Here is a 24,979-nt window from a genome sequence, read left to right on the forward strand (position 1 = left end):
GCTACTGGGAGCTACTGGGATGAACTGGTGCGGGCCCTGGGGGCACTGGGAGCTACTGGGGGAGCACCGAGACATAGTGGGAGCTACTGGGATGAACTGGTAGGGGCCCTGGGGGGCACTGGAGCTACTGGGATGAACTGGTGCGGGCCCTGGGGGCACTGGGAGCTACTGGGAGCTACTGGGATGAACTGGTGCGGGCCCTGGGGGGGACTGGGAGCTACTGGGATGAACTGGGAGGCACTGGCAGCTACTGGGATGAACTGGTGCGGGCCCTGGTGGGCACTGGGAGCTACTGGGGGAGCACCGAGACATAGTGGGTGCTACTGGGAGCTACTGGGATGAACTGGTGCGGGCCCTGGGGGCACTGGGAGCTACTGGGGGAGCACCGAGACATAGTGGGAGCTACTGGGATGAACTGGTAGGGGCCCTGGGGGCACTGGGAGCTACTGGGATGAACTGGTGGGGGCCCTGGGGGGCACTGGGAGCTACTGGGATGAACTGGTGCGGGCCCTGGGAGCTACTGGGATGAACTGGTGCGGGCTCTGGGAGCTACTGGCAGCTACTGGGATGAACTGGTGCGGGCCCTGGGGGGCACTGGGAGCTACTGGGCTGAACTGGGCTGAACTGGGGGGGGGGGGGAGGGGCACCCACCTGAGCCGGGGGGCAGGGCGCGGCGGTGCTGCTCCTGGCGGAAGGGGGGATCGGCCACCCCGGTGTAGCGGCTGGCGGCCAGGGCCAGGCGCAGCGCCAGGGTGCGCGGCTGGGGGGCGCTGTTGCGCAGCAGCACCTTCAGCTCCAGCTCCGCCCCCGCCACCGCGGGCCCCGCTGACGTCACCGTCACCGTCACCTCCCCGGGGGGGGGAGGGGAACCGGCCGCCCGGGGGCGGGGCCGGGAGCCGTGGGAGGTGGCGGTGGCCACGGCCTGGCGCTCTTCGGGGGAGCCTGGGGGGGGGGGAGGGGGAGGGGTCAAGGGTCACGGGGTCATGGGTGGGGTCATAGGGTGATGGGTTGGGTCAAGGGGCGGGGCCGTTGGGTCAAGGGGCGGCGTCATGGGTTGGGTCATGGGTGGAGCCCTTGGGTCAAGGGGCGGGGTCGTTGGGTCAAGGGGCGGGGTCATGGGTTGGGTCATGGGTGGAGCCCTTGGGTCAAGGGGTGGGGACGTTGGGTCAAGGGGTGGGGTCAAGGGGCGGGGTCATGGGTTGGGTCATGGGTGGAGCCCTTGGGTCATGTATGGGGTCAGGGGTGGGGTCAAGGGGTTGGGGGCGGGGCCGTTGGGTCATGGGGCGGGGTCATGGGTTGGGTCAAGGGGCGGGGTCACGGGTTGGGTCATGGGGCGGGGTCATGGCTTGGGTCAAGGGGCGGGGTCACGGGTTGGGTCATGGGGCGGGGTCATGGCTTGGGTCATGGGGCGGGTCACGGGTGGAGCCCTTGGGTCATGGGGCGGGGTCATGGGTTGGGTCATGGGGCGGGGTCACGGGTGGAGCCCTTGGGTCAAGGGGAGGGGCCATTGGGTCATGTATGGGGTCAAGGGGTTGGGGGTGTGGCCGTTGGGTCAGTGGGCGGGGCCATGGGGTCACGGGTCGGGCCATTAGGGCATGGGGTCATGAGTTGGGTCAAGGGGTTGGGGGCGGGGCCGTTGGGTCATGGGTGGGGTCATGGGGTCATGGAGTCAAGGGTGGGGCCCTTGGGTCAAGGGGCGGGGTCGTTGGGTTGGGGGCGGGGCCATTGGGTCAAAAGGTGGGGCCATGGTGTCAAGGGGCGGGGCCATTGGGTCAAGGGGCGGGGCCGTTGGGTCAAGGGGCGGGGTCATGGGGTCAAGGGCTCATGGGTGGGGTCAAGGGGTTGGAGGCGGGGCCGTTGGGTCAAGGGGCGGGCCCAAGGATGGGTCAAGGGCTCATGGGCGCGGCTGTTGGGTTGGGGGCGGGGTGGGCGGGCCCAAGAGTGGGGGTGGGGGTGGGGGGGGCGTGGGTGGGCGTGGCCTCACCCTCGGGGTGCTTGTATTGGTGGGTGATGTCGATGCGGGCGCCTGACCCCGCCCCCAGGGTGCTGATCCGCCGCCCGATGGCGCCCTCCTCCACGTGCACCACCGCGAAGCCCCCGCTCGGCTGCCGCTGCCAGTACACCTTGTCGCTGTTCACCTGCGGCCACGCCCCCTCATTAGCATGGGCCACGCCCACCCCCGCCCAACGAGGCCACGCCCACCAGCCGGCCCCGCCCCAAACATCCCCGCCCCAACCATCCCCCAGGCCACCCAACCCACCCACCTGGCCAGGACACCTTGTCCCTCTTGACCTTTAGGCCACGCCCCCTCATTAGCATGGGCCACGCCCAAAACTCCGCAAGACCCCGCCCACCACTGGGGCCACGCCCACCCCCTGAGGCCACGCCCCAATCACCCAGTGGCCACCCGCCCCCCCCCCCCCCGGGCTGCCACCATTACACCTTGTCCCTCTTGTCCTGCGGCCTCGCCCCCTCATTAGCATAGGCCACGCCCCTTCCCCGAGGCCCCTCCCACCCCTTGACGCCCCGCCCTCCCCCTGGCCCCGCCCCTCTCACCCTCGGGTCACCCCAACCGCCACCTGCCAGCAGGACGCCTCGCCCCCTCCCCCCCCCCCCGTCCACCTGTGGCCACGCCCCCCCTCGTTAGCATAGGCCACGCCCCTTGTTCCGTCGCCCCGCCCACTTCCGGCACCGCCCCCCGAGGCCCCGCCCCCTGACCTCGGCGAAGACGAAGGGCGTGTCGTACTTGAGGAAGACCTCGCCGTTCTTCACGGCCGTCACCGAGCACGGCCCACAGCAGAACAGCCCTGCGCAGACCAGTACGGACCAGTATGGACCAGTACGGACCAGTATGGACTAGTACGGACCGGTACAGACCAGTATGAACCGGTACAGACCAGTGCGGGCCAGTATGGGCCAATGTAAAACCAGTACGGACCAATGTAAAACCAGTACGGACCAGTAGAGACCAGTTAAAAACCAGTTAAAAGCCAGCACAGACCAGTGAAGAGCCAATAACGACCAGTAAAAACCAGTTAAAAGCCAGCACAGACCAGTTAAAAACCTATTAGAAAGCCAATAGAAACCAGTTAGAAGCCAGTACAGACCATTATGGGCCAATTTAAAACCAGTACAGACCAGTAGAGACCAGCTAAAAACCAGTAAAGACCAGTTAAAAGCCAATAACCACCAGTAAAAAACTGTTGAACACCAGCACAGACCAGTACAGACCAGTTAACACCAGTTAGAAACCAGTTAGAAGCCAGTACAGACCAATATGGGCCAATTTAAAACCAGTACAGACCAGTGGAGACCAGCTAAAAACCAGTACAGACCAGTTAAAAGCCAATAACCACCAGTAAAAAACTGTTAAACGCCAGCACAGACCAGGACAGACCAGTTAACACCAGTTAGAAACCAGTTAGAAGCCAGTACAGACCAGAATGGGCCAATTTAAAACCAGTACAGACCAGTGGAGACCAGCTAAAAACCAGTAAAGACCAGTTAAAAGCCAATAACCACCAGTAAAAAACTGTTGAACACCAGCACAGACCAGTACAGACCAGTTAACACCAGTTAGAAACCAGTTAGAAGCCAGTACAGACCAATATGGGCCAATTTAAAACCAGTACAGACCAGTGGAGACCAGCTAAAAACCAGTACAGACCAGTTAAAAGCCAATAACCACCAGTAAAAAACTGTTAAACGCCAGCACAGACCAGGACAGACCAGTTAACACCAGTTAGAAACCAGTTAGAAGCCAGTACAGACCAGAATGGGCCAATTTAAAACCAGTACAGACCAGTGGAGACCAGCTAAAAACCAGTACAGACCAGTTAAAAGCCAATAACCACCAGTAAAAAACTGTTAAACGCCAGCACAGACCAGGACAGACCAGTTAACACCAGTTAGAAACCAGTTAGAAGCCAGTACAGACCAGTTACAAACCAGTAAAAGAACAGTTTAAAGCCAGTAAAGACCAGTTAGAGACCAGTCAAAACCCCAGTAAAACCCGTGAAAAAACCAGTAAAACCCAGTAAAAACCCCAGTTAAACCCACCAGTATGAGCCACCAACAAACCACCCAACCCCCCCCCCGGGACCTCGCGGCCTCCCGCTGCCCTTCCAGTATATCCCAGTCTAACCCAGTACAGCCCAGTATAAACCAGTATAAACCAGTACCGCTACTGGTCTCCTGGGGGGTGGCATCGACCACCTGCCACCCGTCGTAGCCGCTGGGGAGGTCGGGGCGCTTCATCCAACAGTCGTTCCACACGTGGAAGTTCCTGCGTTGCCCAGTACAAACCAGTATAAACCAGTATAAACCAGTATAAACTGGGGTTAAACCAGTGCAGACCAGTATAAACCAGTATAAACCAGGAGGAGCCTCCCAGCTGCTCTTCAGCCCCCCGCCGGCCCCCTCTACCCTGGGTGGGTACTGGCTTGGGGGGTTAGTGCCCAAACCAGTCCAAACCAGTCCAAACCACTATAAACCAGTAAGGACTGGGGGTAAACCCAGTACAAACCAGTATAAACCAGTATAAACCAGGAGGAGCCTCCCAGATGCTCATCACCCCCCCACCGGCCCCTTCTACCCTGGGTGGGTACTGGGCTGGGGGGTTAGTGCCCAAACCAGTCCAAACCAGTGTAAACCAGTATAAACCAGTAAGGACTGGGGGTAAACCCAGTACAAACCAGTATAAACCAGTATAAACCAGGAGGAGCCTCCCAGCTGCTCTTCACCCCCCCGCCGGCCCCTTCTACCCTGGGTGGGTACTGGGCTGGGGGGTTAGTGCCCAAACCAGTCCAAACCAGTATAAACCAGTATAAACCAGTATAAACTGGGTTAAAGCCAGTGCAGACCAGTATAAACCAGTAAGAAACAGGAGGAGCCTCCCAGCTGCTCTTCACCCCCTGCCGGCCCCTTCTACCCTGGGTGGGTACTGGGTTGGGGGGTTAGTGCCCAAACCAGTCCAAACCAGTCCAAACCACTATAAACCAGTAAGGACTGGGGGTAAACCCAGTCCAAACCAGTATAAACCAGTAGAGCCCAGGAGGAGCCTCCCAGCTGCTCTTCACCCCCCCGCCGGCCCCTTCTACCCGGAGTGGGTACTGGGTGGGTACTGGGGGGTTAGATGCCGATACAAGTCCAAACCAGTATAAACCAGTATAAACCAGTATAAACCAGTACCAGACGGAGTCGGTGTTGAGGCGCTCCAGCGGCCGCATGTTCTCGTCGAAGTAGATGTCGGTGGTGAGGGACACGTCGGTGTCGTGGGCCGAGTTGTAGTTGGTCACCGTGCGCGTGGGGAGGCCCAGGCACCGCAGCACTGGGGGCACCAGTACAAACCAGTATAAACCAGTACAAACCAGCAAAAACCAGTAGCGAAAGCGTAGCTCCCCCGCTTGACTGGTCGCCCAGTGACAGGCTCCCACCTCCCTCCCGGTGCCTCCCAGGGCACCCCGGAGCCTTTCCCACTAGGAACCAGTCTCCCTTAAGGCCAAACCAGTACAAACCAGTATAAACCAGTATAAACCAGCATAAACCAGTAGCGAAAGCGTAGCTCCCCCACTTGACTGGTCGCCCAGTGACAGGCTCCCACCTCCCTCCCAGTGCCTCCCAGTGCCTCCCGGACCCCCTCCCACCACCACCCACCCTCCAATAAGACCAAACCAGTCCAAACCAGTATAAACCAGTACAAACCAGGATCAGGGCGTAGCTCTGTGGGTTGACTTGTCACACTGGGACAGGCTCCCGCCTCCCTCCCAGTGCCTCCCGGGCCCCCTCCCACCACCCCCCACCCCCCAATAAGACCAAACCAGTCCAAACCAGTATAAACCAGTACAAACCAGGATCAGGGCGTAGCTCTGTGGGTTGACTTGTCACACTGGGACAGGCTCCCGCCTCCCTCCCAGTGCCTCCCAGTGCCTCCCAGTGCCCCCGGACCCCCTCCCACCACCACCCCCACCCCAATGAGACCAAACCAGTCCAAACCAGTATAAACCAGTACAAACCAGGATCAGCGCGTAGCTCTGTGGGTTGACTTGTCACACTGGGACAGGCTCCCACCTCCCTCCCAGTGCCTCCCAGTGCCTCCCAGTGCCCCCCGGACCCCCTCCCACCACCCCCCACACCCCAATAAGACCAAACCAGTCCAAACCAGTATAAACCAGTACAAACCAGGATCAGGGCGTAGCTCTGTGGGTTGACTTGCCACACAGGGACAGGCTCCCACCTCCCTCCCAGTGCCTCCCAGTGCCTCCCGGACCCCCTCCCACCACCCCCCTCCCCCCAATAAGACCAAACCAGTCCAAACCAGTATAAACCAGTATAAACTAGTATCAGGGCGTAGCTCTGTGGGTTGACTTGTCACACTGGGACAGGCTCCCGCCTCCCTCCCAGTGCCTCCCAGTGCCTCCCAGACCCCCTCCCACCACCCCCCACCCCCCAATAAGACCAAACCAGTCCAAACCAGTATAAACCAGTACAAACCAGGATCAGCGCGTAGCTCTGTGGGTTGACTTGTCACACTGGGACAGGCTCCCACCTCCCTCCCAGTGCCTCCCAGTGCCTCCCGGACCCCCTCCCACCACCCCCCACCCCCCAATAAGACCAAACCAGTCCAAACCAGTATAAACCAGTACAAACCAGGATCAGGGCGTAGCTCTGTGGGTTGACTTGCCACACTGGGACAGGCTCCCGCCTCCCTCCCAGTGCCTCCCAGTGCCTCCCGGACCCCCTCCCACCACCCCCCACCCCCCAATAAGACCAAACCAGTCCAAACCAGTCCAAACCAGTCCAAACCAGGATCAGGGCGTAGCTCTGTGGGTTGACTTGTCACACTGGGACAGGCTCCCACCTCCCTCCCAGTGCCTCCCAGTGCCTCCCGGACCCCCTCCCACCACCCCCCACTCCCCAATAAGACCAAACCAGTCCAAACCAGTATAAACCAGTACAAACCAGGATCAGGGCGTAGCTCTGTGGGTTGACTTGTCACACTGGGACAGGCTCCCACCTCCCTCCCAGTGCCTCCCAGTGCCTCCCGGACCCCCTCCCACCACCCCCCACCCCCCAATAAGACCAAACCAGTCCAAACCAGTATAAACCAGTACAAACCAGGATCAGGGCGTAGCTCTGTGGGTTGACTTGTCACACTGGGACAGGCTCCCACCTCCCTCCCAGTGCCTCCCAGTGCCTCCCGGACCCCCTCCCCCCACCCCCCACCCCCCAATAAGACCAAACCAGTCCAAACCAGTATAAACCAGTACAAACCAGGATCAGGGCGTAGCTCTGTGGGTTGACTTGTCACACTGGGACAGGCTCCCACCTCCCTCCCAGTGCCTCCCAGTGCCTCCCGGACCCCCTCCCACCACCCCCCACCCCCCAATAAGACCAAACCAGTCCAAACCAGTATAAACCAGTACAAACCAGGATCAGCGCGTAGCTCTGTGGGTTGACTTGTCACACTGGGACAGGCTCCCACCTCCCTCCCAGTGCCTCCCGGACCCCCTCCCACCACCCCCCACCCCCCAATAAGACCAAACCAGTCCAAACCAGTATAAACCAGTACAAACCAGGATCAGGGCGTAGCTCTGTGGGTTGACTTGTCACACTGGGACAGGCTCCCACCTCCCTCCCAGTGCCTCCCAGTGCCTCCCAGTGCCCCCCGGACCCCCTCCCACCACCCCCCACCCCCCAATAAGACCAAACCAGTCCAAACCAGTATAAACCAGTACAAACCAGGATCAGGGCGTAGCTCTGTGGGTTGAGTTGTCACACTGGGACAGGCTCCCACCTCCCTCCCAGTGCCTCCCGGACCCCCTCCCACCACCCCCCACCCCCCAATAAGACCAAACCAGTCCAAACCAGTATAAACCAGTACAAACCAGGATCAGCGCGTAGCTCTGTGGGTTGACTTGTCACACTGGGACAGGCTCCCACCTCCCTCCCAGTGCCTCCCAGTGCCTCCCGGACCCCCTCCCACCACCCCCCACCCCCCAATAAGACCAAACCAGTCCAAACCAGTATAAACCAGTACAAACCAGGATCAGGGCGTAGCTCTGTGGGTTGACTTGTCACACTGGGACAGGCTCCCACCTCCCTCCCAGTGCCTCCCAGTACCTCCCATGCCTACTGGACCCCCTCCCACCACCACCCACCCCCCAATAAGACCAAACCAGTCCAAACCAGTATAAACCAGTACAAACCAGGATCAGGGCGTAGCTCTGTGGGTTGACTTGTCACACTGGGACAGGCTCCCACCTCCCTCCCAGTGCCTACTGGACCCCCTCCCACCACCCCCCACCCCCCAATAAGACCAAACCAGTCCAAACCAGTATAAACCAGTACAAACCAGGATCAGCGCGTAGCTCTGTGGGTTGACTTGTCACACTGGGACAGGCTCCCACCTCCCTCCCAGTGCCTCCCAGTGCCTCCCGGACCCCCTCCCACCACCCCCCACCCCCCAATAAGACCAAACCAGTCCAAACCAGTATAAACCAGTACAAACCAGGATCAGGGCGTAGCTCTGTGGGTTGACTTGTCACACTGGGACAGGCTCCCACCTCCCTCCCAGTGCCTCCCAGTACCTCCCAGTGCCTACTGGACCCCCTCCCGCCACCCCCCACCCCCCAATAAGACCAAACCAGTCCAAACCAGTATAAACCAGTACAAACCAGGATCAGGGCGTAGCTCTGTGGGTTGACTTGTCACACTGGGACAGGCTCCCACCTCCCTCCCAGTGCCTCCCGGACCCCCTCCCACCACCCCCCACCCCCCAATAAGACCAAACCAGTCCAAACCAGTATAAACCAGTACAAACCAGGATCAGGGCGTAGCTCTGTGGGTTGACTTGTCACACTGGGACAGGCTCCCACCTCCCTCCCAGTGCCTCCCAGTACCTCCCAGTGCCTACTGGACCCCCTCCCACCACCCCCCACCCCCCAATAAGACCAAACCAGTCCAAACCAGTATAAACCAGTACAAACCAGGATCAGGGCGTAGCTCTGTGGGTTGACTTGTCACACTGGGACAGGCTCCCACCTCCCTCCCAGTGCCTCCCAGTGCCTCCCGGACCCCCTCCCACCACCCCCCACCCCCCAATAAGACCAAACCAGTCCAAACCAGTATAAACCAGTACAAACCAGGATCAGGGCGTAGCTCTGTGGGTTGACTTGTCACACTGGGACAGGCTCCCACCTCCCTCCCAGTGCCTCCCAGTGCCTCCCAGTGCCCCCCGGACCCCCTCCCACCACCCCCCGCCCTCCAAGAAGACCAAACCAGTCTAAACCAGTATAAACCAGTATGAAAACGCACCGGTGGTCATGACGCCGGCGAAGACCCAGCACTGGCCGTAGCGGACGGGGGCCCCGGTGGCCCGGTAGCCCCGCAGGATCTGCACCGAGCCCGCCCAGGCCGAGGGGTTCGTCCCCCCCCCGTAATCCCCCGTCCAGTTGCCCACCAGGACCCCGTTGTCATCCAGGGAGTTCACCTGGGGGGGGGCGGGGCGAGGGGGCGGGGCGAGGGGGAGGGGCTAAGCCACGCCCACCCACCCCCGACCCCTCCCCACAGCGATGACACCGCCCCCGCCCCTCCATCACCATCGCAATGGGCTCCCCGCCCCTCCCCCACCCCAATGACCCAGAGTGACCCCCAGTGGCCCCGCCCCCCCATGACCCCGCCCCCGCATGACCCCGCCCCCGCATGACCCCACCCTTAAGACCCCGCCCCTCTCCCACCCCCCACCCAGTGACCAAATGACCCCACCCACCCCAATGACCCCGAGTGACCCCCAGTGGCCCCGCCCCCATGACCCCGCCCTTAAGACCCCGCCCCTCTCCCACCCCCCACCCAACGCCCCCCCGCCCCTCCCCCACCCGCCCCATGACCCCCAAATGACCCCTAATGACCCCCCAGTGACCCCGCCCCCCACAACCCCGTGACCCCCGTGACCCCCCACCCCTCCCCCATCCCGTGACCCCCCGTGACCCCTTGACCCCGTGACCCCCAAGACCCCGCCCCTCCCTCACCCCCCACCCAACGACCCCCCGCCCCTCCCCCACCCGCCCCCATGACCCCCCAATGACCCCTAATAACCCCCCCACTGACCCCGCCCCCCACAACCCCGTGACCCCCGTGACCCCCCGTGACCCCTTGACCCCGTGACCCCCAAGACCCCGCCCCTCCCCCACCCCCCACCCAACCACCCCCCGCCCCTCCCCCCCTGCCCCCATGACCCCCCAATGACCCCTTAGAACCCCCCCACTGACCCCGCCCCCCCACCACCCCGCGACCCCGCCGTGACCCCGCCGTGACCCCGCCGTGACCCCGCCCCTCCCCCACCATGGCGGACACCACCCGCGCCACCATGACGGGGTCGCCGCGGGCGCTGTGGGGCATCCCCCGGCGGTCCAGGATGTGCAGCGACGCCTCCAGCACCCCCGCCTCGAACTGGGGGTAATTAGCGCTAATTAGCGCTAATTAACACCCCCCGGTTAATTAACGCCCCGCCCCGGAATAATTAACGGCCCCTCCCCCCCAATAATTAGCCCCTCCCCCCTCCCCCCAATAATCAACGGCCCCAAAAAATAATGAGCGGCCCTGCAGCCCCGCCTCCAATGGCGCTAATTAGCGCTAATTAGCACTAATTAGCGCTAATTAACACCCCCCGGTTAATTAACGCCCCGCCCCGGAATAATTAACGGCCCCTCCCCCCCAACAATTAGCCCCTCCCCCCTCCCCCAAATAATCAACGGCCCCAAAAAATAACGAACGGCCCTGCAGCCCCGCCTCCAATGGCGGTAATTAGCGCTAATTAGCGCTAATTAACACCCCCCGGTTAATTAACGCCCCCCCCCGGAATAATTAACGGCCCCTCCCCCCCATAATTAGCCCCTCCCCCCCAAAAATAATCAACGGCGCCAAAAAATAATGAACAGCCCAGAAGCCCCGCCTCCGACTGGGGGGGGGAGGGGTAATTAACGCTAATTAACACCCCCCAGTTAATTAATGGCCCCCCCGGATATAATTTTTATATTTTGGGGGAAAATTTTCGACTTTTGGAAAAAAAAAATCCATTTGGGGGAAATATTTTCATATTTGGGGGAAAATTTTCATATTTTGGGGGAAATTTTTGTATTTTGGGGGAAATTTCATTTTTCAGGGGAAATTTTCATATTCTTAAGGAAAAATTCGGGGTTTAGGGAAAATTTTCTTTTTTTTGCAGGTATTTTTTTGAGGAAAATTTTCATTTTGGGGGATTTTTTTTAACTTTTGAGGGATAATCATATTTTCAGGGAAATTTTTAATACTTTGGGGAAAATTGTTCATATTTTAGGGATTTTTTTGAAACGTTTTTCATAATTTTGGGAAAATTTTCAGATTCTGGGGGAAAATCTTCGCATTTGGGGAAGAATGTTCATATTTGGTGGAAAATCTCATATTTTGGGGGAAAATCTTCATATTTGGGGAAGAATGTTCATATTCTAGGGAAAATCTTTGTCTTTGGGGAAGAATTCATATTTGGTGGAAAATTTCATATTTTGGGGAAATTTCTCATATTTGGGGGAAAAATTTCATATTCTAGGGAAAATTCTCATGTTGGGGGAAAATTTTCATAATTTTTGGAAATTTTTTTTCCATAGTTTTTGGAAATTTTGTTTTCATAATTTTTGGAAATTTTTTTTTTCATAATTTTTGGAAATTTTTTTTCATAATTTTTGGAAATTTCTTTTCCCATAATTTTTGGCATTTTTTTTCCATAATTTTTGGAAATTTTTTTTCCATAATTTTTGGAAATTTTTTTTTTCATAATTTTTGGAAAATTTTTTTCCATAATTTTTGGAAATATTTTTTTTCATAATTTTTGGAAATTTCTTTTCCCATAATTTTTGGCATTTTTTTTCCATAATTTTTGGACATTTTTTTCCCATAATTTTTGGACATTTTTTTTTTTTCATAATTTTTTGGAAATTTTTTCCCATAATTTTTGGAAATTTTTTTTTCATAATTTTTGGATTTTTTTTCATAATTTTTGGAAAATCCTCATTATTTTTGGAAAATCCTCATTATTTTTGGAAAATCCTCATTATTTTTGGAAAATCCTCATTATTTTTGGAAAATTCTCATAATTTTTGGAAAATTTCCATTATTTTTGGAAAATTTCCATTATTTTTGGAAAATTTCCATTATTTTTGGAAAATTTCCATTATTTTTGGAAAATTTCCATTATTTTTGGAAAATTTCCGATTTTGGGGGGGGAAATTGTAATTTTCGGGGGTACCTGGCCGTAGTTCCAGGGGCGCTCGGCGATCTGCTCCTCGGTGCCGTAGAAGATGCGGCCGCTCTCGTTGAGGACGTACTCGCTCAGGTCGCTCGTCGGCTCCATGTACACCTGGTCCTCTGGGGGGGGGGGGGAGGGGAGGGGGGAGGGGCCCCCAGCACACACGTGGGGGAGGGGCAACAAGTCGGGGTGCCCCTCCCCCATAGCGAAGGCAAATCGGGGTTTTTTTTTATATATTTTTTTCAGATTTTCAGAGCAAAGAAGCAGTTTTCAAAGCAAAAAATTAATTTCCGAGGAAAAATTTCGGAGGATTTCAAAAATTTGAGAATTTTAAACCGTCTTAAGAATTCTTAAAAATGTTAAGTTTTGAAAAGATTTTTCATAGATCTTTTATTGGTTTTTCTCTAGATTTTTTAGAAGATTTCTTAGCAATTTTAGGAGAAATTTTGGAAGTTTTAGGAGAAATTTGAAGAGAAATGTTGAGAGAAATGTTGAGAGAAATGTTGAGAGAAATGTTGAGAGAAATGTTGAGAGAAATGTTGAGAGAAATGTTGAGAGAAATGTTGAGAGAAATGTTGAGAGAAATTTTGAGAGAAATTTTGAGAGAAATTTTGAGAGAAATTTTGAGAGAAATTTTGAGAGAAATTTTGAGAGAAATTTTGAGAGAAAGCATTCTAAAGGAATTTTAAAATTTTTTTTTAAATATTTTAAAAATTAGGAGAAATTTAGAAAGAAAGCATGCTAACAGATTTTTTTTAAAATTTAAAAAATCATTTTAGAAATCTGCAAGATATTTTTAGAAGAAATTTTAAAACAATTTTTAGAAGAAATTTAAAAGGAAATTTTAGAAAGTTTTTAGAAAGAATTCTAGAAGTAGACTTTTAGAAGAATTTTTGGAAGAATTTTAAAAGATTTTTAGAAGACTTTTGGGAAGTTTGTAAAATATTTTGGAAGATTTTTTTCAATAGTTAAAAGATTTTTGAAATTTTCAAAAACATTTTCAAATTTTTAAAAAAATATTTTAAATTTTCACAAAATCTTCCAGATTTTTTATTTGTTACAAAATTTTTGAAAAATATTGCAGTATTTTTCAGAATATTTTAGACTATTTCAGAACCTTTCAAAATCTTCAATAATGTTTTTCAAATCTTGCAAAATCTTTCAAAATCCTTCCAAAAATACTCCGAATTTTTCCAAAATGTTTCAAAATTTTTCAAGACCTTTCCAATTTTTTCAAAATCTTCCGAAATGGTTCAAAATCTTTCCGAATTTCTTTACTTCGACATTTTTCAAAATCTTTTGAAATCTTATGAAATATTTCTAAATTTTTCAAAATCTTCTGAAATTTTTTAACATATTCCAAAATTTTCCAACGGATTCCGAATTTTTTTTCCAACGGATTCCAAATTTCTTTTCCAACGGATTCCGAATTTCTTTTCCAACGGATTCCGAATTTCTTTTCCAACGGATTCCGAATTTTTTTTTCAACGGATTCCGAATTTTTTCAACAGATTTCAATTTTCTCAACAGATTTCAATTTTTTCCAACAGATTCCAAATTTTTCCAACAGATTCCAAATTTTTTTTCCGACGGATTCCGGATTTCTTTTCCGACGGATTCCGGATTTCTTTTCCGACGGATTCCGAATTTTTTTTCCGACGGATTCTGAATTCTTTTTCCGACGGATTCCGAATTCTTTTTTCCGACGGATTCCGAATTCTTTTTTCCAACGGATTCCGATTTTTTTTTCCAACGGATTCCGGATTTTTCCAACAGATTTCAATTTTTTCCAACAGATTTCAATTTTTTCCAACAGATTTCAATTTTTTCCAACAGATTTCAATTTTTTCCACAGATTTCAATTTTTTCCAACAGATTTCAAATTTTTCCAACAGATTTCAAATTTTTCCAACAGATTTCAAATTTTTCCAACAGATTCCAAATTTTTCCAACAGATTCCGAATTTTTCCAACAGATATTTGCAACGTTCCTGAATTTTCGATTTTGCAATTTTCCCCATTTTTCCAAAACCTCCCCAAATTTCCCCCAACCGCCGAAATTTTCCGGAACCTTCCGATTTTTTCCCCCCCGCCACCCCCCCCCCCCCTTTCCGGGGACTTCCCGCCTCACCGGGGCACCAGGGGTTGAAGAGCAGGAAGACGTCGTTGGCGGCGTCGAAAGGCGCCGCGTACTCCCCCGCCCCCGTCCGCGTCTTGACGCTCAGGCGGTAGCGGCCGATGGGAGCGTGGGGCGGGGCCGTCACCGCCAGCTGGAGGGCGGGGCCGCCGGGGGGCTCCGCCCCTTCCGCTTCCTCCTCCACTTCCGCCGTCCAGCCGGTGGCCGAGCTCTCGCCCAAGGGGATGAGGACGTGGGTGCCTTTGGCCACCTGGGGGGTGGGGCCTAAGGAGGGGGAGGGGCGGAGGGGGAGGGGCGGGGCGTGTGAAGCCACGCCCCCCCCCCCGCGCTATGACGTCATCGCCGCGGGTGACGCCATTGCGACGCTATAACGCCATGAGCCGCATGAGCAATGGGTGGGGGCGGGGCGATGCCACACCCTCTCGCCCATCACATGACGTCAGGGGAAGCCACGCCCCCCCGCCACGCCCCCCCCGCTATGACGTCATCACTGTGGGTGACGCCATCGCCACGCTATAACGCCCCGCCCCGCCCACGAACCGCATAAGCAATGGGTGGGGGCAGGGCGAAGCCACACCCTCTCGCCTCCCCATATGACGTCAGGGGAAGCCCCGCCCCCCGCTATGACGTCATCACCGTGGGTGACGCCATAACGCCCCGCCCCGTCCAAGAACCGCATAAGCAATGGGTGGGGGCGGGGCGATGCCACACCCTCTCGCCCATCACATAACGTCAGGGGAAGCCCCGCCCCCCTCTATGACGTCATCACCGTGGGTGACGCCGTCGCCACGCTATAACGCCCCGCCCCGCCCACGAACCGCATAAGCAATGGGTGGGGGCGGGGCGATGCCACACCCTCTCGCCCCGTCACATGACGTCAGGGGAAGCCCCGCCCCCCCCGCCGGGTGACGTCACGGCCCCGCCTACCCAGGGTGAGCTCCACGCAGAGGCCGTCCTCCTCGGGGTCGAAGGGGCGGGGCAGGAGCACGCGGAGGTCGAAGGGCTGCCCCCGGCGGGCCACCAGCGGCCCGCTGGCGTACTCCGCGGTGTGGTGCGCCGCGCGGGTGGCCGCCGAGCCCACCACCAGCCCGCGGGGCGCCAGCAGGCCTGCGGGGGGAGGGGCGAGGTTGACCACACCCCCAAGGCACCGGCCCCGCCCAAGGAACGCACCCCCTGGGGGGGGGAGGGGCTTTAAATTGACGTTTTAATAGGGGGGAGGGGCTTAAACTGACACTTTTAATAGGGGGAGGGGCCTAAACTGACACTTTTAATGGGGGGAGGGGCTTAAACTGACATTTTTAATAGGGGGAGGGGCCTAAACTGACACTTTTAATAAGGGGAGGGGCTTAAACTGACACTTTTAATGGGGGGAGGGGCTTAAACTGACACTTTAATGGGGGGAGGGGCTTTAAATTGATGTTTTAACGGGGGGAAGGGGCTTAAACTGACACTTTTAATAGGGGGAGGGGCCTAAACTGACACTTTTAACGGGGGGAGGGGCTTAAACTGACACTTTTAATAGGGGGAGGGGCCTAAACTGACATTTTAATAGGGGGAGGGGCTTAAACTGACACTTTTAATAGGGGAGGGGCTTAAACTGACATTTTAATGGGGGGAGGGGCTTAAACTGACACTTTAATAGGGGGAGGGGCTTAAACTGACACTTTTAATAGGGGGAGGGGCTTAAACTGACATTTTTAATAGGGGAGGGGCTTAAACTGACATTTTTAATAGGGGGAGGGGCTTAAACTGACACTTTTAATAGGGGGAGGGGCCTAAACTGACACTTTTAATGGGGGGAGGGGCTTAAACTGACGTTTTTAATAGGGGGAGGGGCTTAAACTGACACTTTGAATAGGGGAGGGGCTTAAACTGACACTTTGAAAAGGGGGAGGGGCCTTAAACTGACACTTTTAAAAGGGGGAGGGGCCTTAAACTGACACTTTTAAAAGGGGGAGGGGCCTAAACTGACACTTTTAATAGGGGGAGGGGCCTAAACTGACACTTTTAATAGGGGGGAGGGGCTGAAACTGACACTTTTAATAGGGGGAGGGGCTTTAAACTGACGTTTTAATAGGGGGAGGGGCTTAAACTGACACTTTGAAAAGGGGGAGGGGCTTAAACTGACACTTTTAAAAGGGGGAGGGGCCTAAACTGACACTTTTAAAAGGGGGAGGGGCCTAAACTGACACTTTAATAGGGGGGAGGGGCTTAAACTGACGTTTTAATAGGGGGGAGGGGCTTAAATTGACGTTTTAATAGGGGGAGGGGCTTAAACTGACACTTTTAATGGGGGGAGGGGCTTAAACTGACACTTTTAATGGGGGGAGGGGCTTAAACTGACACTTTAATAGGGGGAGGGGCTTAAACTGACACTTTAATAGGGGGAGGGGCTTAAACTGACACTTTAATAGGGGGAGGGGCTTAAACTGACACTTTTAATGGGGGAGGGGCTTAAAGCACGATTTTAATATGGGGGAGGCCCCAAACCGCCAGTTCATACTGGGAGGAGGCCCGAAACCGCTATTTTATACTGGGGGGAGGCCCGAAACCGCCATTTTTGACCCCGGGGGGTCCCCGCCCCGCCCCTCCCCCACTGACCGGGCCGCAGGGGCTGGGGGGGTCGCTGCCCCGGGATCTCGCCGGGGGGGGGGTCCCAGTCCTCGTGGCCGCGGCGGCAGCAGCCGCAGCAGCCGCAGCAGCGGCCCAAGCGTCGCCAGAAGCCGCGGCGGGGGCGGGGGGCGGGGGGCGCCCCCGGCTGGCGGATGCTGGCGGCCGCCCAACGGCCGACGTCCGAGCGGGGGTCCACGTCCGGCATCGCCTGCGGGGACACGGGGAGACCAGTATGGACCAGTATGACCCAGTAGAACCCAGAACACACCAGCAGGAACCAGTAGGACACCAGTAGGGACCTTCCCAGTATGACCAGTATGACCAGTAAGACCGCTATGGACCAGTAGAACCCAGAACACACCAGCAGGAACCAGTAGGACACCAGTAGGGACCTTCCCAGACCTTCCCAGTATGACCAGTAAGACCACTATGGACCAGTAGGACCCAGCACAGACCAGTAGAACCTTCCAGAATGACCCATTAAAGCCTCCAGACCCTTCCCAGTATGACCAGTATGAACCATCATGGACCAGTAGAATCCAGAACACACCAGCAGGAACCAGTAGGACACCAGTAGGGACCAGTAAGACCCACTGGAACGGCTTGTTAAGGCCTACAGACCTTCCCAGTATGACCAGTAAGACCGCTATGGACCAGTAGAACCCAGAACACACCAGCAGGAACCAGTAGGACACCAGTAGGGACCTTCCCAGTATGACCAGTAAGACCGCTATGGACCAGTAGGACCCAGCACAGACCAGTAGAACCTTCCAGAATGACCCATTAAAGTCTCCAGACCCTTCCCAGTATGACCAGTATGAACCATCATGGACCAGTAGAATCCAGAACACACCAGCAGGAACCAGTAGGACACCAGTAGGGACCAGTAAGACCCACTGGAACGGCTCGTTAAGGCCTACAGAGCTTCCCAGTATGACCAGTAAGACCGCTATGGACCAGTAGAACCCAGAACACACCAGCAGGAACCAGTAGGACACCAGTAGGGACCTTCCCAGACCTTCCCAGTATGACCAGTAAGACCGCTATGGACCAGTAGGACCCAGCACAGACCAGTAGAACCTTCCAGAATGACCCATTAAAGTCTCCAGACCCTTCCCAGTATGACCAGTATGAACCATCATGGACCACTAGAATCCAGAACACACCAGCAGGAGCCAGTAGGACACCAGTAGGGACCTTCCCAGACCTTCCCAGTATGACCAGTAAGACCACTATGGACCAGTAGGACCCAGCACAGACCAGTAGAACCTTCCAGAATGACCCATTAAAGTCTCCAGACCCTTCCCAGTATGACCAGTAAGACCAGTATAGATCCTTGGAGACCTTTAGGACCAGGGCAGAGCAGTATAAGGACGTACAAACCACCATGGACCAGTATAGACCAGTATAAACCAGTAGGAATGAGAACGAACCATCACACACCAGTAGCAGGTTCTAGAATGACCGAGGGTCTCACACCCTTCCCAGTATGGCCCAGTAACCCCTCCCAGGCTCCCAGTATGGACCTGTTCCCTTCCAGTACCTCCCAGTATGGCCCAGTAACTCCTCCCAGGCTCCCAGTATGGACACATTCCCTCCCAGTATGTCCCAGTAACCCCTCCCAGGCTCCCAGTATGGACCTGTTCCCTCCCAGTATGGCCCAGTATGTCCCAGTAACCCCTCCCAGGCTCCCAGTATGGACCTGTTCCCTCCCAGTACCTCCCACTATGGCCCAGTAACCCCTCCCAGGCTCCCAGTATGGACACGTTCCCTCCCAGTATGGCCCAGTAACCACTCCCAGGATCCCAGTATGGACCTGTTCCCTCCCAGTACCTCCCACTATGGCCCAGTAACCCCTCCCAGGCTCCCAGTATGGACCCGTTCCCTCCCAGCATGGCCCAGTAGCCCCTCCCAGGCTCCCAGTACGGACCAGTTCCCTCCCAGTACGGCACAGTAAACCCTTCCAGGATCCCAGTATGGACCTGTTCCTTCTCAACCCTTCCCAGTATGGCCCAGCAACCCCTCCCAGACTCCCAGTATAGACCAGTTCCCTCCCAGTATGGCCCAGTAAATCCTCCCAGGATCACAGTACGGACCAGTTCCCTCCCAGTATGGCCCAGTAACCCCTCCCAGCCTCCCAGTATGGACCTGTTCCCTCCCACTATGGCCCAGTATGGCCCAGTAACCCGTCCCAGTATGGACCTGTTCCCTCCCAGTACCTCCCAGCATGGCCCAGTAACCCCTCCCAGGCTCCCAGTATGGACACGTTCCCTCCCAGTATGGCCCAGTAACCCCTCCCAGGATCCCAGTACGGACCAATTCCCTCCCAGGCCCGCCCCGTATGGCCCAGTAACCCCTCCCAGGATCCCAGTACGGACCAGTTCCCTCCCAGTACGGCACAGTAAACCCTTCCAGGATCCCAGTATGGACCTGTTCCTTCTCAACCCTTCCCAGTATGGCCCAGCAACCCCTCCCAGACTCCCAGTATAGACCAGTTCCCTCCCAGTATGGCCCAGTAAATCCTCCCAGGATCACAGTACGGACCAGTTCCCTCCCAGTATGGCCCAGTAACCCCTCCCAGCCTCCCAGTATGGACCTGTTCCCTCCCACTATGGCCCAGTATGGCCCAGTAACCCGTCCCAGTATGGACCTGTTCCCTCCCAGTACCTCCCAGCATGGCCCAGTAACCCCTCCCAGGCTCCCAGTATGGACACGTTCCCTCCCAGTATGGCCCAGTAACCCCTCCCAGGATCCCAGTACGGACCAATTCCCTCCCAGGCCCGCCCCGTATGGCCCAGTAACCCCTCCCAGGATCCCAGTACGGACCAGTTCCCTCCCAGTACGGCACAGTAAACCCTTCCAGGATCCCAGTATGGACCTGTTCCTTCTCAACCCTTCCCAGTATGGCCCAGCAACCCCTCCCAGACTCCCAGTATAGACCAGTTCCCTCCCAGTATGGCCCAGTAAATCCTCCCAGGATCACAGTACGGACCAGTTCCCTCCCAGTATGGCCCAGTAACCCCTCCCAGCCTCCCAGTATGGACCTGTTCCCTCCCACTATGGCCCAGTATGGCCCAGTAACCCGTCCCAGTATGGACCTGTTCCCTCCCAGTACCTCCCAGCATGGCCCAGTAACCCCTCCCAGGCTCCCAGTATGGACACGTTCCCTCCCAGTATGGCCCAGTAACCCCTCCCAGGATCCCAGTACGGACCAATTCCCTCCCAGGCCCGCCCCGTATGGCCCAGTAACCCCTCCCAGGATCCCAGTATGGACCCATTCCCTCCCAGGCCCGCCCCGTATGGCCCAGTAACCCCTCCCAGGATCCCAGTACGGACCAGTTCCCTCCCAGTACGGCACAGTAAACCCTTCCAGGATCCCAGTATGGACCTGTTCCTTCTCAACCCTTCCCAGTATGGCCCAGCAACCCCTCCCAGACTCCCAGTATAGACCAGTTCCCTCCCAGTATGGCCCAGTAAATCCTCCCAGGATCACAGTACGGACCAGTTCCCTCCCAGTATGGCCCAGTAACCCCTCCCAGCCTCCCAGTATGGACCTGTTCCCTCCCACTATGGCCCAGTATGGCCCAGTAACCCGTCCCAGTATGGACCTGTTCCCTCCCAGTACCTCCCAGCATGGCCCAGTAACCCCTCCCAGGCTCCCAGTATGGACACGTTCCCTCCCAGTATGGCCCAGTAACCCCTCCCAGGATCCCAGTACGGACCAATTCCCTCCCAGGCCCGCCCCGTATGGCCCAGTAACCCCTCCCAGGATCCCAGTATGGACCCATTCCCTCCCAGCATGGCCCAGTAGCCCCTCCCAGGCTCCCAGTACGGACCAGTTCCCTCCCAGTACGGCACAGTAAACCCTTCCAGGATCCCAGTATGGACCTGTTCCTTCTCAACCCTTCCCAGTATGGCCCAGCAACCCCTCCCAGACTCCCAGTATAGACCAGTTCCCTCCCAGTATGGCCCAGTAAATCCTCCCAGGATCACAGTACGGACCAGTTCCCTCCCAGTATGGCCCAGTAACCCCTCCCAGCCTCCCAGTATGGACCTGTTCCCTCCCACTATGGCCCAGTATGGCCCAGTAACCCGTCCCAGTATGGACCTGTTCCCTCCCAGTACCTCCCAGCATGGCCCAGTAACCCCTCCCAGGCTCCCAGTATGGACACGTTCCCTCCCAGTATGGCCCAGTAACCCCTCCCAGGATCCCAGTACGGACCAATTCCCTCCCAGGCCCGCCCCGTATGGCCCAGTAACCCCTCCCAGGATCCCAGTACGGACCAGTTCCCTCCCAGTACGGCACAGTAAACCCTTCCAGGATCCCAGTATGGACCTGTTCCTTCTCAACCCTTCCCAGTATGGCCCAGCAACCCCTCCCAGACTCCCAGTATAGACCAGTTCCCTCCCAGTATGGCCCAGTAAATCCTCCCAGGATCACAGTACGGACCAGTTCCCTCCCAGTATGGCCCAGTAACCCCTCCCAGCCTCCCAGTATGGACCTGTTCCCTCCCACTATGGCCCAGTATGGCCCAGTAACCCGTCCCAGTATGGACCTGTTCCCTCCCAGTACCTCCCAGCATGGCCCAGTAACCCCTCCCAGGCTCCCAGTATGGACACGTTCCCTCCCAGTATGGCCCAGTAACCCCTCCCAGGATCCCAGTACGGACCAATTCCCTCCCAGGCCCGCCCCGTATGGCCCAGTAACCCCTCCCAGGATCCCAGTACGGACCAGTTCCCTCCCAGTACGGCACAGTAAACCCTTCCAGGATCCCAGTATGGACCTGTTCCTTCTCAACCCTTCCCAGTATGGCCCAGCAACCCCTCCCAGACTCCCAGTATAGACCAGTTCCCTCCCAGTATGGCCCAGTAAATCCTCCCAGGATCACAGTACGGACCAGTTCCCTCCCAGTATGGCCCAGTAACCCCTCCCAGCCTCCCAGTATGGACCTGTTCCCTCCCACTATGGCCCAGTATGGCCCAGTAACCCGTCCCAGTATGGACCTGTTCCCTCCCAGTACCTCCCAGCATGGCCCAGTAACCCCTCCCAGGCTCCCAGTATGGACACGTTCCCTCCCAGTATGGCCCAGTAACCCCTCCCAGGATCCCAGTACGGACCAATTCCCTCCCAGGCCCGCCCCGTATGGCCCAGTAACCCCTCCCAGGATCCCAGTATGGACCCATTCCCTCCCAGCATGGCCCAGTAGCCCCTCCCAGGCTCCCAGTACGGACCAGTTCCCTCCCAGTACGGCACAGTAAACCCTTCCAGGATCCCAGTATGGACCTGTTCCTTCTCAACCCTTCCCAGTATGGCCCAGCAACCCCTCCCAGACTCCCAGTATAGACCAGTTCCCTCCCAGTATGGCCCAGTAAATCCTCCCAGGATCACAGTACGGACCAGTTCCCTCCCAGTATGGCCCAGTAACCCCTCCCAGCCTCCCAGTATGGACCTGTTCCCTCCCACTATGGCCCAGTATGGCCCAGTAACCCGTCCCAGTATGGACCTGTTCCCTCCCAGTACCTCCCAGCATGGCCCAGTAACCCCTCCCAGGCTCCCAGTATGGACACGTTCCCTCCCAGTATGGCCCAGTAACCCCTCCCAGGATCCCAGTACGGACCAATTCCCTCCCAGGCCCGCCCCGTATGGCCCAGTAACCCCTCCCAGGATCCCAGTATGGACCCATTCCCTCCCAGCATGGCCCAGTAGCCCCTCCCAGGCTCCCAGTACGGACCAGTTCCCTCCCAGTACGGCACAGTAAACCCTTCCAGGATCCCAGTATGGACCTGTTCCTTCTCAACCCTTCCCAGTATGGCCCAGCAACCCCTCCCAGACTCCCAGTATAGACCAGTTCCCTCCCAGTATGGCCCAGTAAATCCTCCCAGGATCACAGTACGGACCAGTTCCCTCCCAGTATGGCCCAGTAACCCCTCCCAGCCTCCCAGTATGGACCTGTTCCCTCCCACTATGGCCCAGTATGGCCCAGTAACCCCTTCCAGGCTTCCTGCATGGACCAGTTCCTTTGCCATTAACCCCTCCCAGGCTCCCAGTACGGACCAGTAACCCCTCCCAGTCCCTCCCAGTGCCCCGCCCTGGCGCCAGCGGGACCCAAGCGCCTGGGCCTGCCCGAGCAGCTCCCCCTCCCCCACCCCCCCCTCCCCTCCCCCGCTGCGGCAGGACCCAGGCGGCCGGGAGCGCTCCCAGCCCGACCAGTTCCCCCAGTCTGCCCAGTTCCCCCCTTCCTGTGCTCCACCTGCTCCCAGTAGCCCCCCCCCCCCCCCCAAACTGCTCCCAGTAAACCCCCAGTGCTCCCAGTATCCCCCCCCCCTCCCCCCTCCCAGGAGCCACGGGGCTCCCGCTTAGCCCCTCCCCACACTCCCAGTAACCCCAGTTGCGCTTTCCCAGTAACCCCAGTGCTTCCAGCCATCCCAGTAACCCCCTCCCAGTGCTCCCAGTTTGTCCAGTGGCCCCCTCCCAGTGCTCCCAGTCCCCCCAGTAACCCCCTCCGAGTCCTCCCAGTCGTTTCATTCACTCTATTAACCCCTCCCAGTTTGCCCAGTACACACCTTCCCAGTCCTCCCAGTCCCCTCCAGTCCTCCCAGTAACCCCCTCCGAGTCCTCCCAGGCTTTCCATTCAGTCTACTAACCCCTCCCAGTGCTCCCAGTTTGCCCAGTAGCCCCCTTCCCAGTCCTCCCAGTCCTCCCAGTAACCCCCCCCCCCGAGTCCTCCCAGGCTTTTCATTCACTCTACTAACCCTTCCCTGTACTCCCAGTTTGCCCAGTACCCCCTTCCCAGTGCTCCCAGTTTTCCCAGTAAACCCCTCCCAGTGCTCCCAGTGAAGCCTCCAGAGTCTTCTCAGTAAACCCTTCCTTCCCAGTCCTCCCAGTTTGCCCAGTAGCCCCCTTCCCAGTTTGCCCAGTAACCCTCTCCCTGTGCTCCCAGTAGTCCCCCATCCTCCCAGTAAACCCCAGTCCTCCCAGTACCACCCTACCAGCCCTTTCATTCACTCTGTTAACCCCTCCCAGTCCTCCCAGTTTGCCCAGTACACACCTTCCCAGTCCTCCCAGTAGCCCCTTCCCTGTGCTCCCAGTAACCCTCAGTCCTCCCAGTACCACCTGCCCAGTCCTCCCAGTCCTTTCATTCACTCTATTAAGCCCTCCCAGTGCTCCCAGTTTGCCCAGTGGCCCCCTCCCAGTGCTCCCAGTTTGCCCAGTAACACCCTCCCAGTGCTCCCAGTAACTCCAGTTATCCCCTCCCAGTGATACCAGCAGCTACCTGGTCCTCCCAGTAGCTCTCCCTGGGTCCTCCCAGTCTTCCCAGCAACCCTACTGACACCTCCCAGCGCTCCCAGTAAACCCAGTTCCCCCCTCCCGGTCCTCCCAGTTTGCCCAGTAACCCCTCCCAGCCATCCGAACTCCCCCTCCAGTGCCCCCCAGTACCTCCCAGTGGCTCCCAGTGCCTCGAGCTCACAGGTGCCGGTAGACCCAAGGAAAGGGGCGTGGCCTTGGGAGGAAAGGGTGGGGTCACGCAGGCCACGCCCCCTTATTGCCCCACACCGGAGGGGGGGGAGGGGTGCCCGGCGCTCCCTCTGCCACTCCCTGGATCAGTATGTGGCAGGGGGCACCTATAGGGCAGGGCAATGGCTCACTATGTGGCAGGGGGAACCTATACGGTTTGGCAATGGCTCACTATATGGCAGGGGGCACGTATAGGGCAGGACAGTGGCTCACTATTTGGCAGGGGGCACCTATAGGGCAGGTCAATGGCTCACTATTTGGCAGCAGGAACCTATACGGTTTGGCAATGGCTCACTATATGGCAGGGGGCACGTATAGGGCAGGACAGTGGCTCACTATTTGGCAGGGGGAACCTATAGGGCAGGGCAGTGGCTCACTATGTGGCAGAGGGAACCTATAGGGCAGGGCAATGGCTCACTATTTGGCAGCAGGGG

At 56.6% G+C, this 24,979-nt stretch overlaps 1 protein-coding gene across 1 annotated transcript; it reads right to left on the minus strand.

Moving 5' to 3' along the window:
* Positions 1–651: 651 nt before the first annotated feature.
* Positions 652–24,971, minus strand: TGM1 (transglutaminase 1; the record flags this gene model as incomplete). The annotated part of the gene is made up of 12 exons (XM_080411659.1): positions 24,468–24,971; positions 17,018–17,237; positions 15,344–15,523; positions 14,411–14,680; positions 12,281–12,399; positions 10,342–10,449; positions 9,316–9,490; positions 5,191–5,329; positions 4,182–4,285; positions 2,719–2,807; positions 1,985–2,138; positions 652–942 (listed from the first exon to the last, which is right to left on the minus strand). Coding segments are annotated over exons 2-12 (1,846 nt in total), but the record flags the coding sequence as incomplete, so codon positions are not given.
* Positions 24,972–24,979: the final 8 nt, after the last annotated feature.

Source organism: Falco punctatus (genome assembly GCF_963210335.1).
Source record: "Falco punctatus genome assembly, contig: scaffold_289, whole genome shotgun sequence".
NCBI lineage: Eukaryota > Metazoa > Chordata > Aves > Falconiformes > Falconidae > Falco > Falco punctatus.